The sequence below is a fragment of the Rattus rattus genome, chromosome X (genome assembly GCF_011064425.1).
Source record: "Rattus rattus isolate New Zealand chromosome X, Rrattus_CSIRO_v1, whole genome shotgun sequence".
In the NCBI taxonomy this organism is placed as follows: domain Eukaryota; kingdom Metazoa; phylum Chordata; class Mammalia; order Rodentia; family Muridae; genus Rattus; species Rattus rattus.
Window position 1 is genome coordinate 93,212,282 of NC_046172.1, and position 16,688 is coordinate 93,228,969.

The window sequence follows — 16,688 nt, forward strand, 5'->3', positions numbered from 1 at the left end:
CACCTTAGAAAAGCTGAGGGCGACTAGTCTTATCCTTGCATAACCTCACATACCTTGGTCAAATTGGTGGGTCATCCTGCGACCCTCAGGAGCTCCTTATCTCTTGTCGTATTAAAGTCCCAATCAGGTCTAGTCAGGGGAAATCCACTGTTGATGACAGCCTGGTCAATCAATGATGCCCCCGTGTCTGAGAGGACATTCTTTCTGGCTTCCTGCATTGTCCTCTCTCCCTCTTCAGTCATGAAGAGCACTCTCACGAGTTGTTGGATATCATCCCAGGTGGGCCGATGAGTAAATAAAACAGTCTGAGATGAATTAGCCCCTTGGGGTTATCTGAAGAGGGGGGTGTTGGGCCTTGCAGTTGTACAAGTCAGCCAAAAAGAGAAGCCAATACTGCATGGCCTGATTGCCATCCTCATCTATGGGCCTGTAGGCTCGGAGAGGAAGGGCCACTGTTAGATCAAGTGAAGTGGCCCTTTTGCTCTGGGTCTCCATGGCCAGTCCCAATTCTGAGGGTCCCTCCCCATTCTCCACCCTTGCTGGGACCAGAGGAAGTGGGGTGGTAAAGGGACACTGGACGAGAGCTCAAGGGAGATCCTTGAGGAGGAGCCATGGGAACTGGGACCATGGTAAGGGGTTAAAGGGGTGGAGGATCCAACAGCAGCAGATCTGCTGTGGAAGGGTCCTGGAGGATGTTCTTTATAGACTCGTTGGTCTCTATGGGGTTCTTCTCCTTCATCCTCAGGACCTGTGAGAGTCTAGGAGATGAAAAAGCTTTTATCCAAGAGGGGGGTCCTCTTCTAGATCAACACACAGTTTGCCCCTGGCACAGGCGCAGAAACCAGGTAATCAGGCGACTTGGTTGGCTCTGACTGGTATTGAGTCTAGCGGGTTCCAAAAGGAGAGTAGTCCTCCCTACTCCTTCCAGAAGGGTGGGGAGGGGGGGGGCCTGAAGCATCCTCCAGACTCCCCATGGTCATGGCGTTAAGGCATATCTGCCTGCTGAAAATGACTGCAGCAGAACAGAGGCTTTCCAGCGGACACTACTCACAAGCCAAAAGTAGAAGCAAAAGACAAACACAGACAAACACTTGCTGCCTGTTGCTGAGCTCAGTCTTTTTCCCTCTGATTAGTCTAGTTGGTAGTTGCTCGGGGGTCTCCTTAAATCCTGGACGAGCCTCCAAATGTAAGACTCCCCCACCCCCTCAACCCTCGGGCAGTGGTACTTACTTTGAGGCATCCCTGAGTGAGACAGTGAGACGCAGCTCTATGCAAAAGCAACAGGTTTATTTTCCAGCTCATTGGGGTTGACCTTCAATTAGTCTCTCTAGACAAGTGACTAGGTGAACCTCATAGCTATTACAAGCAGTTTTTATACTTTTTAGGGGCACAGGTTACCTAAGCAAGGTTAGTTTGAACTTATTGGCTAAGCATATTGACCTTTAAGTCTACTGGGTAGCACGCATCAGTCAGTACATTCTGAGAATTTTCTATTCAAGAATGTTCCTGTGTGTGGAGAATAGAACCTGGCCTAGCCTCGACCTGAGGCGGGAAGTTGGAACCTAGCCCCGAGGTAGTAGGTGTAAGCCTGGCAAAAGCCCCTAGGGTCCTTCACCTCTTAAATTACTTTTATGTTTTCATCTCCTTTAGAGCCTTCAAATTGGACAATTTGCCAATGTGTCAGCTACACCTGTTCTGTCAAGCATTGTGTATTTCAAACTGCAAAATTAGTAAGTTGAAGTTTGCTTTAAACTCCTAAGGTATTAAAGATAAAGCCAGGGTTATCAGATGCTGGGTTGTGTTGGCCCGAGACCTTTCTACCACTGGGCATGGCCACTCAGGAAGGTGGAACTCAAGAGTTTGACTGCACTTATCCCACACCTTTGCTGGGCTAGGGCTCTGCCAGGGTGGGTGTTGGGCTGTAGGGAAGCCCCAAGGCACCACTCTGGAATGGGAAAGTGCAGTCTGAGATGTGGGAAAGCCAGATCTGGCTCAGGGGTCCTGAGGCCTGGGAGGCCAGAACCATGGGGTTCTCAGGTTCTTGGACATCCAGGCTCCGCTGGGAGTTGCAGAAGAGCTGAGAATGGAATCTGGGTCCACAGGCTGGGTATAGCCTGGGGTGGGGTCAGGGGGAAGGTGAGCCCTGCCTAGTCCCACTGTGATTGCTGTCTTTGGCTTGATGGGCAGCAGGCTTGGTGGTGGTTGTGGCTGGGAGTGCAGAGAGGCCTTCTACTGGGGATTAGACTATGGCTCTGCAGGTGAAGGTTTTCTTTGTGGCTCCCCATAGCTGATCTTGATGAAAAGAGGGTGTCCATGTTTTTGAAGTGTTGTCATGGCAGAAACTGGATGCATAAAACCATACCCCACTTCTCATGGTGAGCCTGAGCTTAAATACCTTTTGCAGGGAGGCGCGTCAGGGAAGGAAAGCTTATTGGCAATGCCCTCCAGACCTCCTGGTACTCAATTAGCACAGAGATCTCTGTCTTGAGCCCGTGTGACCTGTGGGCTTGGTCTGAGATGTTAGGGATGCCTCATCTACATGTGGGAGGGCTTGGGGTGTTGCCCTTATGGCCACAAATCTATGGGGGGGGTGGGCTGCGACTATGTGACAGGGGGCTAGTGCTGGGAGCAGGTGAAGCTCCTACTGTTCCTTCAGGATGTCTGAGGCTTCAAGCCTTTAGACTGAGGATCAGACTTCCTTTCATGGGTCCCAAAATCAGACATTACATTTCTAGAAGACTGAACCTGAAAAATATAGCCAGGACTCAGTTTATCTATTCTATAGTTGAACAGCAAAAGGGAAGATACTACAAGCCCTAAATGGGTAGGAATTAATCAATCTGAGAACTCTTTTCATTCCTCTTGCCTTTTGTCCTTTAGTATGTGATCTTCCTGCTAAAACGAGAGTGATAAATTTTTAAGTTTTGTGTTTGGTGCCCTTCTTGGGTCTCAGAAGAGCAATCCATTTTCACTGGACTCCGATTGTCTAAGTTTATTTTCAGTTTGGTCCTCCTTTACTCCCTGCACCTGGATGTTCTTTCCGTCCATGTCCAATTCTTAAATTCATTAATACCTTAAGGTGAACTCCTTTCACTGCCCGGGACTCCTGACCTCGCTCATTTGCAGGTGCATTGCCAACATAACACCCACCCACCCAGTCAGCTGCTACCCCCTGGACGGTCGCCTCTTTGCCAGATAACACTGTCTGCTGTCCTTTTTTCCTCCTATCCTTGAAAGAAATAGCATTTCCAAACTAAAGCGGGTAAAAAACTTTTATTTTGTGAACACCTTATTACTTTCAAAACATTGAAGTACATAAAGAAAAAACTTTATTGTATTCTATTCTATACCTCGATACCACACTGCCTTCTATTCCCTGCCTATTTTCTTTTCTAAATGTCTTTTCCATATCTTTTCAATGCTTACTGAAATACAAACTTTGTAGACACAAATTTGTAACATATTTACATATAACATACATATACATGAAACAACGGTCCCTTTCATAGTGTTGTTTTTCTTCTATTACCATTGGCTATTCCTCCTATGCCTTATACAAGACCATTTTCCTCTTTTTCTCCCATTTAAAGCTTTCTCTGTATATCTCCTTCAATGGCTCAAGTTTCTCCAATAAGTCTTCAGGAGCTTTCCTGCAGGCTGGATTGTTTTATCTTCGAGGAAATTGCTCCAAAAGTTACTAACCTTAACTCGTACTGCCTTTATCAGAGTTTAGATGCTAGTTAGAAATTGTATCCAATATATTTTGCCAAGAATGTTGGCTGACAGAATAACCCTTTCTTAAAAATGGCTCTCCCTTTACTCCCTTCCCTTCGAAGCCTAGAGTCCTTGTAAAGCAGTTGTTCTCAACCTGTGGGTTGTGACCTATATGGAGGTCAAAAACCCTTTCACAGGGGTCAACTTTGGAAGATACAGACATTTTACATTATAATTTATCATAGTAGGAAAATCGTAGTTATGAACTGCCAATGAAAATAATTTTATGGTTGGGGGTCACCACCACTTGAAACATTAAAGGTCGAAACCAGTGTTGTAGAGGGTAGAGGTCCCCCTCACTCCTCAGCCCTGGCAGTTTGGTTTCTGCTTTTCTACCACCCCGAGTTTTCCAAAGTAAACACCAGACCTGATGAACCTTTTTTAGCCAGCTTCAGCCTCTATGATAGTGTACTTTATCAGCACTGCTAAACCCTTCAACTGTCAACTCAGTTGTTCCCAACTCTGGTTGGTTTTGCCCCCTAGTGGACACGTGGCAGTATGCAGCGGCAGTTTTCAGTTTTGATTGTCACAACTGAAGGGGTAGGAGTGAGTCACACAGACAGAGATATTGTGGGTAGAGGTTAGGAATCTGCTGAACTCCCTACAGTACACAGGACCTCCTATGCCACAGCAAAGAACTCTCCAAATCCAGATGTCACGCGAAGTGAGGGTAGGAAGCCCTGCAGTAGATGGAGATAACCAAGCACAAAGGGTGTTCACAAAATTGCAGGCTAGGGATCTAGTCTGCAATCCTGGAGGTAACTATACCCTCACCAATGACAGACAATCCAAAGTCACATTTCTGCTCCTACAGGTGTCCCATGGGCCACAACAGCTTCACGTTCTCCAGGTTCATAGTCTCTGGGAGATAGTCGGGGCTCTTCCACTTGTGTCTCAGTCCAGTCCAGATACAGTCCTTCTTCCTTCTACCTGAGGACTAAAACACATATACAGTTCCTCTCAACTCACTTTATAGCCATAAAGGGAAAGAAACAGACTGATCTAACCCCCTACCCTTTACCCCCACCACTCCCGCCTTCCTCCACCACTCCCCTCCCACTGAGATAGAGTTCTGTTCCACTTTCCTTTCTGAATATACTGAGTCTTTGAAATCCACATTCTCCTCCATTTAGCACGATGCCGAGTTGGAAGAGAGAATGCCACCAGCTAGCACTATGCTTTGGCCCGTGTGGACTGGCAAACTCTCTGTGCACTTTCAGTAGCTGCCTCACCTTGGAGCAGCTGGCATAAGTTTCCTGTTCAGATCTGTTCTGCCCACTGGGGCTGGGGAAGAGTCCTGTTAAGAAGCTGGATACTCGTGGACGTCCTTGCTTGTACCTGGTGCTGGCATCCTCTGTAGTCTCTCAGGATTCTCATAGGGGTGGCAAATTTCTGTCATGTTAATTTGAGTCAAGCATAAACCTGAGGTTAATTTATCCCAGGTCTCATTTAATTTCTTGTGATATCACTCTGTCAAAATTCAAGCCTCCTATGCTGTTCACTCATGGGAACAATCACCCACAATAGCTAGGTTTGAGCTATTTCTGGCAATAGAATTCCCACAGAACTTAAGTGTCCTATCCAGTTTATTCTTGGGGCCTTGGCAGAAAGGAGTCGCCACTGTTTGCTTTCCACTTGTTCAACTCCCCTGTCAATTCCAACACTTAGGGAGTGGAGGCCGGAGGATCTGGCAACAGCTACATGATGAATTTGAGGCCAATCTGGGCCATATGAGCCCTTGTTTAAAAAAAAAATAAAAAAATCAAGATATAAAAGAAAAGTTAGCTGATATGAGAATGATCTAGTTGCTCAAAACTTCTGAAATTACGAAGAAGTGGCCTAGGTAAAAAGGGAACTTTATGTAACACAACTGCAGAGGTATAAAACGTAGCTGAGTTCTCTGAAGCCAGTTGATCAATTCCTTTGTATCTCCTTGTGTCTGTCAGCTCCCTGGAGTCTCCTACTAGGATTAGTCTAAAAATGTCTGGAAAACAGCCGATTCTGTTCCCTACCTTAGCCAGGACCAGGAATGGGCTGCTTCCAGTGATCCACTGACTCTACTCTGTCCGTCAGCTGATTCTCTGTTTAGGTCCACCAGCCTGAAATGTTTTGTCTCAGAATGGGTTGAATAACCACTATAGCTCTATCTTTTAAAGTCTAGATTTGTGGAAAGGGTGGGGTATTGCATATTTAGCTGTACCAGGAGGGGTATACATATGCACACCCAAACACCCCCCCAACACACGCATTGAAGCAGTTCAAGGGTATCGAATGCAAACAATCTGGAATACAAAAGAAATTATCAAAACTTGCCCCTCCCATACCAACTGTACCTATCCCATTACTTCCCTCCCATTCCCATGAACCCCCCTCCCGTTTTCCTTTTCCTACCTCTGAAAATTAACTTCCCCTTTGGGAGATTTCTATTCTCTACCACTTAAAAAAAAAAAAAAAACCTCACTGAGAGTTGGATAGCCAGCCTTGCCTCCCACAACGGAAGCAAGAATCCTTCTTCGAAAGATTCACAGATTTACACCAAGGGCAATCCCAATCCCCAGGTATGCAAAATGTTTTTCTCTGCTGCGAGGATCTGCTCTCATAACGGTCTTTAGGAGGATCTTGGAGGTACACAGTTGGGCCCTCGGTTTCGGACATATTCATGTCAGTGGCCATGAAGTAGGGCGGCATCTGAGGTTCTGTGACTGTGCTTGGTGGTGGGGATGGGGTGGGTGTGACTGGGAAGGGGCTTTCATATGAATATGTAAAGGAGACAGGGAGTTGGATATTAACCGGTTGTGCGGAGGCTGAGGACCTGAGACCCATTTGCTTAGAGGCAGAACTTTTGGGTGTTTCCATAGATTTGCCTCCCCCCTCCTCCTGCCCCTCCACTTCCAGGGGATAAGTTTTCCTTTCCACAGGCGAAAGCTGCTCCGGGGTGCTTCCTTCCAGTGCTACTGTGGATGCCCTAGGGGCAGCCATGGCTATAACCCCATTCATCTCCTTTTCTGGTACACACTCTGCCGTACGACTAGCTGTCACCGCTTCTTTCTCTCCTGCATTTTGTATCTCTGGCCCTGTCTGTGCCCCTGTAGCGGCAGCCGCGGCCGCGGCTACAGCCGCAGCCGCAGCCGCAGCTGCGGCGGCAGCAACAGCAGCAGCAGGAGAAACAGCAGCAGCAGGGGCACTAGTCATGATTGGCATCTGTGCAACGGGAACAGCCCTCAGCTCCTGGAGAGAAGTGAGCAGAGTTGAAATATATTCCTGGAATGGGGTATGGGTATAGGGGTGGAGAGGGGTGGGGCTAACATTGGGTTAGGAGGTAATCTTAACTTACTGCATGTAGTAGCTTCAGTCTCATCAAGTCGCGATCTCTCTGCACCTCTGCTAGTTTGGTGTGGGCCAACTGGAGCTGGTAGGCTGCCTCCTTGCGTTCCATCTCTTGCTGCTCGGTGAGCTTCTTCAGATCTGATGTCAAGCCTTGTGCTGCCGACCTGTGCAGGCTGGCGAAGTCATGCAGCCACTGCACTCGGCGCCCCTGCAACTGGGCTTGTTTAAAAGCAAAGCGAATACCCAAGGCCAGACTGCCCCAGGCACAGGCTTCCTGAACTTCGCGAGGTACCTCGCTACTCTCCAGGAGGACTTTGAGCTTTTCTTCCACCGCCTCCCAGGACAGGGACAGGTTCTCAAGGTAGAACTCGGGGCCTTTGGAGTTCTTGGACATTTGCTCATTGATGAACATTACCACCTTGGCATGCCGGAACCCACTAGTGGAATCATCGGGATTCATGGTGGCTGAGTGCCTTAGGGGCTTTGCTGGCCCTGGAAGAATAGAACCTGTTGTGGGTCTTTGTTAGCACCCTAAAGGGGGACTTCACCCTCCCATCAGTTCCTTAGCTTGCCCTTCCCCTGTGACTTTCCAGCCACTTTAATCTATGAATCTTTGGAACACACGCCCTCTTTCCCCCCCAAAAAAACAAACAAACAAAACAAAATCCAAACCAGCCCTCACCTCTCTGAGAGCTAGTGGCCTGAGAAAGTATGAGCCGAACGTACCTATTATAAGACCAGTCTGCAAAACAAGGGCGACAGAGACAGAAGACCACTTGCCTTGCACCTGCGACAGCACCCAAAAAAAGGACGTGGGAGGGCAAAGTCTCGTTGAAAATCTCGCGGCTTTTGCTTTTGGACTGTTCCAACTTACAAGATTGGCAGGAGGATGCATGTATGAGAGGGTGTGGGGTGGAGGGAGTGGCAATTAATTACCAGGAAAAAAAAGAGAAATAACTATTTGTTGGTAGTATTGAAACCCATTGAAGACAGAAAGAAACAGTGAAACAGAAAAAAACCCTAAAAAAGAATTAACGATCTAAGCAAGTTTCAAGCCATACCCACCATGTGCAATGGTTTATCCCACGCCCTCAACGCCATTTGTATGGATGGAATGTTCAAGAACGCAAATGGCACCACACAGGGTTTTCTGGCACTACCCCCAGGAAGAGGGCGCTGTCTCAGGGAAACTCTATCTGCGTAGTCCACCGTAGTAATCGGTGGTCATTTCTTCACCCTGAACAAAGCACCTCCAACCTCCACATGCCCGCCATAGTCAGTGTCTCTCCTCCATGTGTAATCAGGTCTCTTTCATTTCTCCCATTCTACTAAAGCTCTCCGAGATTAGGCAGGTAGCAATCCTACCCCGACTTCAGAAGTACTTATATGTCTGTTAGAATGCACAATGAGGAGGTTGAAGAGAAGGCTCCGTAGTTAGGAACACTGGTTGCTCCTGCTGAGGTTTTGAGTTCAAGCGGAGGTTCCGAGTTCAATTCCTAGTACTTGTCTGGCGGTTTACAAACGTCTTACTGTATAGTCCTATGGGATCCTGTGTCCTGGTACAGACGTACATGCAGATAAAATGCCCATAAACATAGAGAGATAAATAGACAGATCGACCAGAGTAGGAGAGTATAAATGCCATACATTTATTATTTGGGGGAGGTGGGCTTAAAGGGGTAGTTAGGGGAAATGAATTAAAAGTTCTCTCTTTGGTTTCATTTGTTATAAAGAAAATAGATATGCATGTATTAAAAACCTCTAATATTAGCCAGGCACAGTGGTGCACACCTTTAGTCCTTACATTCGGGAGGCAGAGGCAGGTGGGTCTCAAGAGTTCGAGGCTAGAGTCTAGCCGGTCTATAGAAGGAGTTCTAGCACTGTTGAGTCTGTAGAGGAACCCTGTATTTTTTTCTTAGTTAACGTTCCGTTTTTATTAAAGAAGCATAGACTGAGTAATTTGCAGTGAATACAAGTTTACGCATCCAACATCTCTGGAATCTGGGGAGCCAAAGAGCGAGGTCTATTGTGCGATGAGGAATTTCTTTTAAAATTCACTTTACCTCCTGATCACAGTCTCCCCCTCCCGATTATTCCCTCCCACAATCCCTCCTCCTTACCTTCTCCCCTGGGAGGGTGGGCCCCCTGGGGGCCCCCTCCTTGCACATCAAGTCTCTGTGAGGCTAGGTACTTCCTCTTCTGCGGAGGCCAGACAAAGCGGCCCAGCTAGAAGAACATATCCCACAGACGGGTAACAGCTTCGATATAGCTAGCCCTTGCTCTAGTTGTTTTGGACAAACAATGAAGACCAAGCTGCACATCTGTTACATTGGGGTGAAGGGGCTAGGTCCAGGCTGTTGGTCTTCCTGTGCAGTAAGCAAACCTGTCTTGGGATTGGGGTTTGGTCCTCACTCCGAGGGGTGGGGGTGCAGAGTCAGTGGGGAGAGGAACCCTGTCTTAACAACAGAACAAAGAAAATCTGGGTATCATATGACCGTATGATATTTTAGTTGTAATTTTCTTTTGAGCAATAGGAATATCAGGTGGTATGGTGTGTGTGTGTGTGTGTGTGTGTGTGTGTGTGTGTGTGTGTGTGTGAGAGAGAGAGAGAGACAGAGAGAGAGAGAGAGAGAGAGAGAGAGAGAGAGAGAGAGAGAGAGAGAGAGAGAGAGCGAGAGAGCGGCTTACTGTGTAGCCTTTGCCAGGATGGCCTCAAATTCACAGAAATTATCCTGCTTCTGCCTCTAAAATGCTAGGTTAAATATGTCCCCTACCAACCTTAGCTAGAGCATTTTCTAAATGAGATTTTTTGTTGTTATGAAAATGTTTAGAGGCTAGAGACAAGGGTCAGTGGAAAACAGCAATTGCCACACAGATGGAGGACCAGAGTTTTAAATCCGCAGAACCTACAAAAGCCAGATATGGTAGGTGGTATCTGTAATCCCAGTGCCCCTGAGGGTAGAAGAAAGGCAGAGACGGGTGACTCAGAAACCTGGCTTTGTTAACAGCAAAACAAGAGATACTGTCTCAAGATGTACATGAGGAGGGGTACCGGAGGTTACAGTCTGACCTACAGACACACAGCCTTGGCAAGTACATGCCCACAGTCACACACGCAGAAATTATTTTAAGTTGATGAGAAGATGTATTATATTTCCCCAAACAGAAGAAAAGATAATTTTCCTGATAATATTAGATAATTGTAAATATTCTTTTAAAAAATTATCAATATATATTCATTATGTAAAAGGATAGTTTTTTTTTGTTCTGACATTTTCACGTGTATATTTTGTACTTTGCTCATAGCCATGGCCCCATTATCCTCTCTTGTCCCTCTTACTGCCCCCACTTCATCTCAGATAGTATAGTACCCCTTCTACTTTGTCATATCATATAATATATGATAAATATGATAAATCATATAATAAATAAATGATACGACATGTGTGTGTGTGTGTGATACATTTTGCATAAGACAAAACTTTAACACTGGTCTTTCTAACTATGGCTCATTTCCTCAAAAACATGGCCTCAAGTTTATCCATTTTCTTAAAATCGACAAGATTTTTTTCCTATTTTTAATGAAGTTTTTGTGTATGCTATATATGTATGAATATATATATATATATGTATATATATATGTAAATATCCTTTCCTCTGCTGTCACATTTGGAAGCCAGACATTGATATTGAGATCTTTTGTAAGCTGGAGAGATGGCTCAGCAGTTAAGAGATATCTTTTGCAATCACTTCTCTACTTTATTTTTTTAATTACATCTATGTATTTATCATATACATGTGTTACAGTACATATGTAGAAGTCAGAGGACATCTTGCAGGAATGGGTTTCTTCTACTATGTGGATCCTAGGTATCAAGCTCAGGTCATGCTTGAAAGCAAATGCCTTTTACCCCCAGTTCTGTTTTCCTATCCCTAACTTTTTTTTTTTTTTGATTTGGTCTCTTATTGAACCTAGAACTGGAGGTTTTGTGTACATTGGCTGGCCAGAGAGCTCCTGTGTTTTGCATATTTTGAGCCCTCAACACTGGGATTATGGAGACATGGTGCCACCTTTGGCTTTTTCCATGGGTGCTAGGGATTAGAATTCAAGTCCTAATACTTGTACAGCAAGTACTTACACTGAGCCATCTCCTTAGCCCACAATTTTATTTTTCCTTATGGATAAATACAACTTCATTATATCTATCCTATATAAAATATATAATATTATAACATATAAAATATATTATATATTTATATGTATCATATTATAATATAATATATATTTCCTTATGCACTTTTTGTTGGTGGACATCTAGGCTAACTCTAAGACTTAGCCATAGTAAACAGTGCCTTAATAAATATGAATGTGCAGGTATCTCTGTTGTATGCAAACTTCAGTATCAGATATAATAGAAGATATTTCTATTTTTAGGGTTTTAAGGAACCTCCATACTAATTTCTATAGTTGTTTACACTAAGGTTGTGTTGTTACTGTCTCCACATTCTCTAATATCTCAGTATAGCTTTGATTCTCATTTCACTGAAGGCTAAGGGTATCGAAAGTTTTTCCTCATATCTACTTTTTTCTTACTTTAAGAACTTGATTATTTGTTGATCAGATGCCATTTTGGTGTTTGACAGTCTGAGATTTTTATATATTATATATCATAACTATAGTCAGACATAAAAATATGTTAAATCTTTTCTTGCTTTTCTATACTGTGTTGTCTCATTTGCTCTGGATATGCATTCTGATCTCCTGCAGGGCCATTTTTCTGTCTGTGCTCTTATATCCAGGACTATTGGAATGCTCTTCAGGAAGTCTTTGCCTATGTCTATAACTTGAAGTGTTTCTTCTGTTTTCTTCTAGAAGGTTCAAAGTTTTGAAGTCTTAAATTCAGGTCTTGATGATCCAGTTTTGGATCAGTTTTCTTATTTAAAAATTATTGGTTATTTTATTTATTTACATTTCAAATGTTATCCCCTTTCCCAGTCTCCCCTCCATAACCCCCCTATCCCTCCTCCTTCACCCTGCTTCTATGAGGATACTCCCCCTCTCATCCACCCACTCCCTCCTCAATGCCCTGGTATTATCCTACACTGGGGAAATGAGCCTTCACAGACCAAGGGCTTTTTTCCCATTGATGCTGGACAGTGCCATCCTCTGCTAATATACTGCTAGACATCATGGGTCATTCCTTGTGTACTCACTGGTTGGTGGTTTACTCCTTGGGAGCTCTGGGTTGGGGTGGGTCTGTTTGGTTGATACTGCTGTTCTCCCTATGGGGTTACAAACCCCTTCAGCTTCTTCAGTCCTTTCTCTAACTCTTCCATTGGAGTCCCTGTGCTCAGTCCAATGGTTAGCTGCAAGCATCCTCATCTGTATCAGTAGGGCTCTGGCAGACCCTCTCAGGAGACAGGCATATCAGGCTTCTGTCAGCAAGCACTTCTTGGCATCACAATAGTGACTGGGTTTGGTGTCTGTATATGGGATGGATCTCCATGTGTGGCAGTCTCTGGATGGCCTTTCTTTCAGTCTCTGCTGCACAACCTGTCCCTGTGATCATAAGTGTGTCAGCACTCCTAGGAGACCTGCTCTCTCTGGGCAGGATTGGAGTGTGGATAGATAGCTGTGTCACAGGGTCAGCCCTAGACACTTGCATCAGTTTTCATGAAGGATAAGAGGTACTGATTTTTTTTCATTTTGCTACATGTGGACATCCAGATTTTCCAGTACCATTTGCTGAAGAGACTGTCTTTTCTTTTCTTCATTATCTGTTTTGGAGATATTTGAAAACCAGGTGGCTATGTGCATTTAAATTGTGCCTTATTTTTTAATTCCATTGGTCTGTGTGCCTTCTCTTGTGCTAGAAACATTCTGGGTTTGATAGTATGGCTCTGCACTCTCATTTGAAATCCGGTACTATGATTCCTCCGGCACTGCTCTTTCTGCTCAGAATTGGTTTGTCGATCTGGAGTCTTTTGTGCTGCCATAATAAACCATTGTGTTTTCTGTCTCCCTGAGAAAAACGATTAGAATTTTAATGGGGCTTGCATTGACTCTGTAGATCACTTTTGGTAATTAACCATTTTCACAGTATTAATTCTGCAAGTCAATGTTCATTTCTTCTAATATCTCCTTCAAGTTCTTCAGTTTTTATTTTAACCTTTTGAAAAAACACCTTGGTTACTTTTGTTCCTAGCTAGACACCCTTCTTTCTTTTTGGATGTTGTGAATTGAATTGTTTTTCTTGATTTCTTTCTCAGTATGTTCATTATTATCTGGAAACTAATTTTTACATTTTGCTTTTTGTATCATTTTATTTGACTGCAATTGATTACCAGGTCCAATATATTTTTTAAACTTTTTATTGGTTCTTTTTGAATTTCAATCACACATCCCAATCCCACTCATCTCCCCCTCCCCTCTTACCCACCCTTCACCACTGCAACCTCCTTCCCCACAGAGAAAAAAAAAATCTCATCGTGGAGGCTGTAGTATGTCACAGTGTGTCCCACAGCATACCCTTTAGTCCACACTTTTTTGTGTGCAAATGTTCATTGCAATGAGTGTGGTACAAGGCCTCTGGCTTCTGCTACTCTATCTATATTGGAATCTCACTGGCACTCCTGGATATCCTGTTGTTGTTCTGTGTCATGGAGATATTGTAGTATTGGATCTGTAGGCCTAGCCCCTTCATGCAATCCAGCAGTTCATTGATGGGGTAGATACTGGAGTGGGCCAATTGAAAGTCCTTCGTCTAGGCCTGACGGGTATTTGAGCTGGTCAGTCCATCAGCTCTCCCACACTCACACCACTGGGAACAGTTTACTGGCATTCCACACAACCAGGGCCAGCTATACCCTGCTGGCCAGGTGTAGTGACCTCTCTTGAGTACAACAGTTGGTGAGGTACAAGGCTAGTTCCTGCTCCTGTAACTCCAGGGCCAGCTTTCCCACCTGCCATAGGTGACAAGGGATAAGGGTCAGAGGCCAGTTCTCCCTCCCCCATATCAGTACAAAGCAGAGAGCTTGTGGGGTCAGCTTTCTCATGCTCCTGCCCTTGGGACCCAGCTAACCCATGCCCCCACTACCAGGGTCAGCTCAACTGTGGTGCCTAGGTAGGTGCAGGACCCACTCTCCTGAGTGGTGCAGCTGGTGAGGGGCAAGGGCAGCTCTCCTGTTCTTATGACCCCAGAGCCAGGTCTCTTACCTGCTACAAGTGGTGAGGGCAAGGAGGTTATCTCTCCCAAATCTATGCCACCACACAGGAGATCAGTGGCAAGGCCAGCTCTCCCATGCTGCTTTCCTTGGGGACCGGTTCACCTACAACCCCTCAATGTGCAGGGTACACTCACCTCACTACTGCAGCTGGTTAGGGATGGGGTCAGCTCTCTTGCTTTCATGCTCCTAGGCCCAGCTCTCCAAGGATGCCCAGATGAGGGGTAGGGCCAGTTCTGCACAGCCCTCAGACATTAACCTGTCCCTGGGTGGCAGCCAAGAGCAGAAACATATGATCCCAGGTGGCATCACCAACTGTTCACATCAACCTGTCCCTCACTACCCTCGAGTCTCTGGTTTTGCTCTCTTCATTGTACCCACATCCTTCTTTTTTTCTTTTTCTTCCATTTTTACACTAAGTATTTGTTTCTCTTGGTGGCATCTGGGGTCTCTGAATGTCTGGGGTCATCTCAGAAGTGGTCTCGAAGTGCTACGCACATTATGGCACTGGCAAGGGATCATCCCAGGCATGGTCTCCCTGCCCATGCACATGTGTGCAGTGCCTGACTGGTGGTCATCTTAAGCTAGCTCCCTGTTGGCTCAGGCCCCCTTTTGTCAGGGAATATTAGGCTAATCATCCAGATGTTCACAGGTCAGAACACTGAGGGAAGACAGCCTCTCTCCTCTCTGCTGCCTACTGATGTACATGTGACCCAGCAGCCACACCAGCAATGCCTTTAGGGGCAGGCAGATCCAATAACTTTTAATATCCATGAATATAACAGTTATTTTTCTTACTGCTGTAACAAAAGCAATGTAAGAACAGAATGGTTTATGCTGGTTTATGATTCAAAGTATAGTCCATCATGGTAAATAAATACATTATGGTGACCAGAGTGTGAGACGGCAAGAAAACAGAAATAAATGAATGTTGATGCTTAGCTCACTTTCCCCGCAGGATCCCAGTACATGGAACAATGCCACACACATTATGTTGTATCTTCCTACCTCTGTTAACCAAATCTAAATTCCTTCAGTGACATATGCAGAAATTTGTCTCCTACGTAATTGTGGGTCCTGTCAAGTTCACCATATTATCTATCCCAATGGACTTTAAAGTCTGGGGTCATATTACTTGGAAATAAGGATAATTTGACTTCTTCCCTTTCTATTTGTATTCCCTTTATTTATTTCTCTTGTCTAAATTCTCTGGATAAAAATTAAAGGAATAAATGAATAACAATGGAGAAAATAGACAATCCTGTCTCTTTCTTGATTTTAGAGGAAATGCTTTCTTGTTTTTCTCTTTCTTAGCCTAACATTATAGTATGTTGGGATATTTGCCTTTTATTCCTAATTTCTCAGGGCTTTTATCAAGCTTGTCGAAAATCCTTTTAAACAATATGTTAAAATAATCATGTGATTTCTGTTTGTATGGTAGTTGATTCTTACCGCAGGGGTATTATATTCTTTCTAATTTCTTTATTTAAGTACTCATAATTACAAACTCCCCTCTTACAGCTTCTTCTATTGTATTCTAAAAATTCTAATTGCATTTTCAGTGATCATTCCAGAGTGTTGCTTATTATGCATATATTTATATATTTTCTATAGTTTCTCTTGCTATTGAGTTGAAATTTGATTCCATTATGACCCGAGAAATTAAAAAAATAATTTTTGCCTTTTCTTTGTGTTGTAGATTGTATTCTTTTTAGAGAAGGTCCCATTTGCTGCTGAGAAGCATGTCAAAGCTGTTGCAAAGCGTGTCCTATACATCTTGGTTAAGTCTCTGTCATCTGTGGTTTCACTGTGAATTTTTTTTTTATCTTGAGTAGTCTGTTAAAGATAAAGAGTATTGGTCTATTAATGATAATGGGTATTGAAATCACCCACTATTATTGTACCCAAACCTGTCTTTTCTTCCGTGAAGTAGTGTTTTATAAAATTGATTTTTACCCCTCATTATAATATTTAACGATCATATTTGTCTTGCCTAAGTTTTCCTTAAAGACTGCTTTGTTAGAACTACAGTTACCCTTGCTTGTTTTTAGCTTTAACTTGCTACATTTATACATGCTTTTTCATCCTTTTGCTTTAACCTTTCTTTACTAACGAGCTCTGTGGCTTACAGACAATAAACACCTGGATCTTGATTTTTTTTTTAATTTATTCAAATAGTTTGTGATTTTTTTATCTGAAGAATTAAGGCATTTACATTTAGGATTATTATTGAGAGGTATGTGCTGACTCCTTTACTTGCTTTTGTTTAATTAAACTTTTATTTATTTTATTTTTAATTAAAAATATTGTGTGTGGGGGTGGTTTGCCTACATGTATGTCTTGTGCCATGCTGGCAGAGACCA

The 16,688-nt window shown here is 44.1% G+C and overlaps 1 protein-coding gene and 1 non-coding gene across 2 annotated transcripts; both read right to left on the reverse strand.

Annotated features, from left to right (window-relative positions):
• Window positions 1-637: 637 nt before the first annotated feature.
• Window positions 638-7,871, reverse strand: Tex13b (testis expressed 13B). The gene is made up of 4 exons (XM_032889456.1): window positions 7,828-7,871; window positions 7,109-7,593; window positions 5,054-5,166; window positions 638-758 (listed from the first exon to the last, which is right to left on the reverse strand). The coding sequence occupies exons 2-4, from the start codon at window positions 7,559-7,561 to the stop codon at window positions 638-640; spliced, it is 687 nt and encodes a 228-aa protein (XP_032745347.1). The 5' UTR covers window positions 7,562-7,593; window positions 7,828-7,871.
• A 7,075-nt stretch (window positions 7,872-14,946) lies between these two features.
• LOC116889510 lies at window positions 14,947-15,073 on the reverse strand. The gene has a single exon (XR_004386455.1). It is a non-coding gene; the product is annotated as a small nucleolar RNA SNORA17 (small nucleolar RNA).
• Window positions 15,074-16,688: the final 1,615 nt, after the last annotated feature.

Bases quoted from the DNA above. Each gene is read 5' to 3' on its own strand.
- Tex13b (XM_032889456.1), bottom strand. From the start codon at position 7,561: ATGAATCCCGATGATTCCACTAGTGGGTTCCGGCATGCCAAGGTGGTA. The intron at 5,167-7,108 runs GTAAGTTAAGAT...TTAACATGACAG, and splicing joins GACTGAAGCTACTACATGCA to AAATTTGCCACCCCTATGAG. The intron at 759-5,053 runs GTGGGCAGAACA...TTCATCTCCTAG, and splicing joins AGGACTCTTCCCCAGCCCCA to ACTCTCACAGGTCCTGAGGA.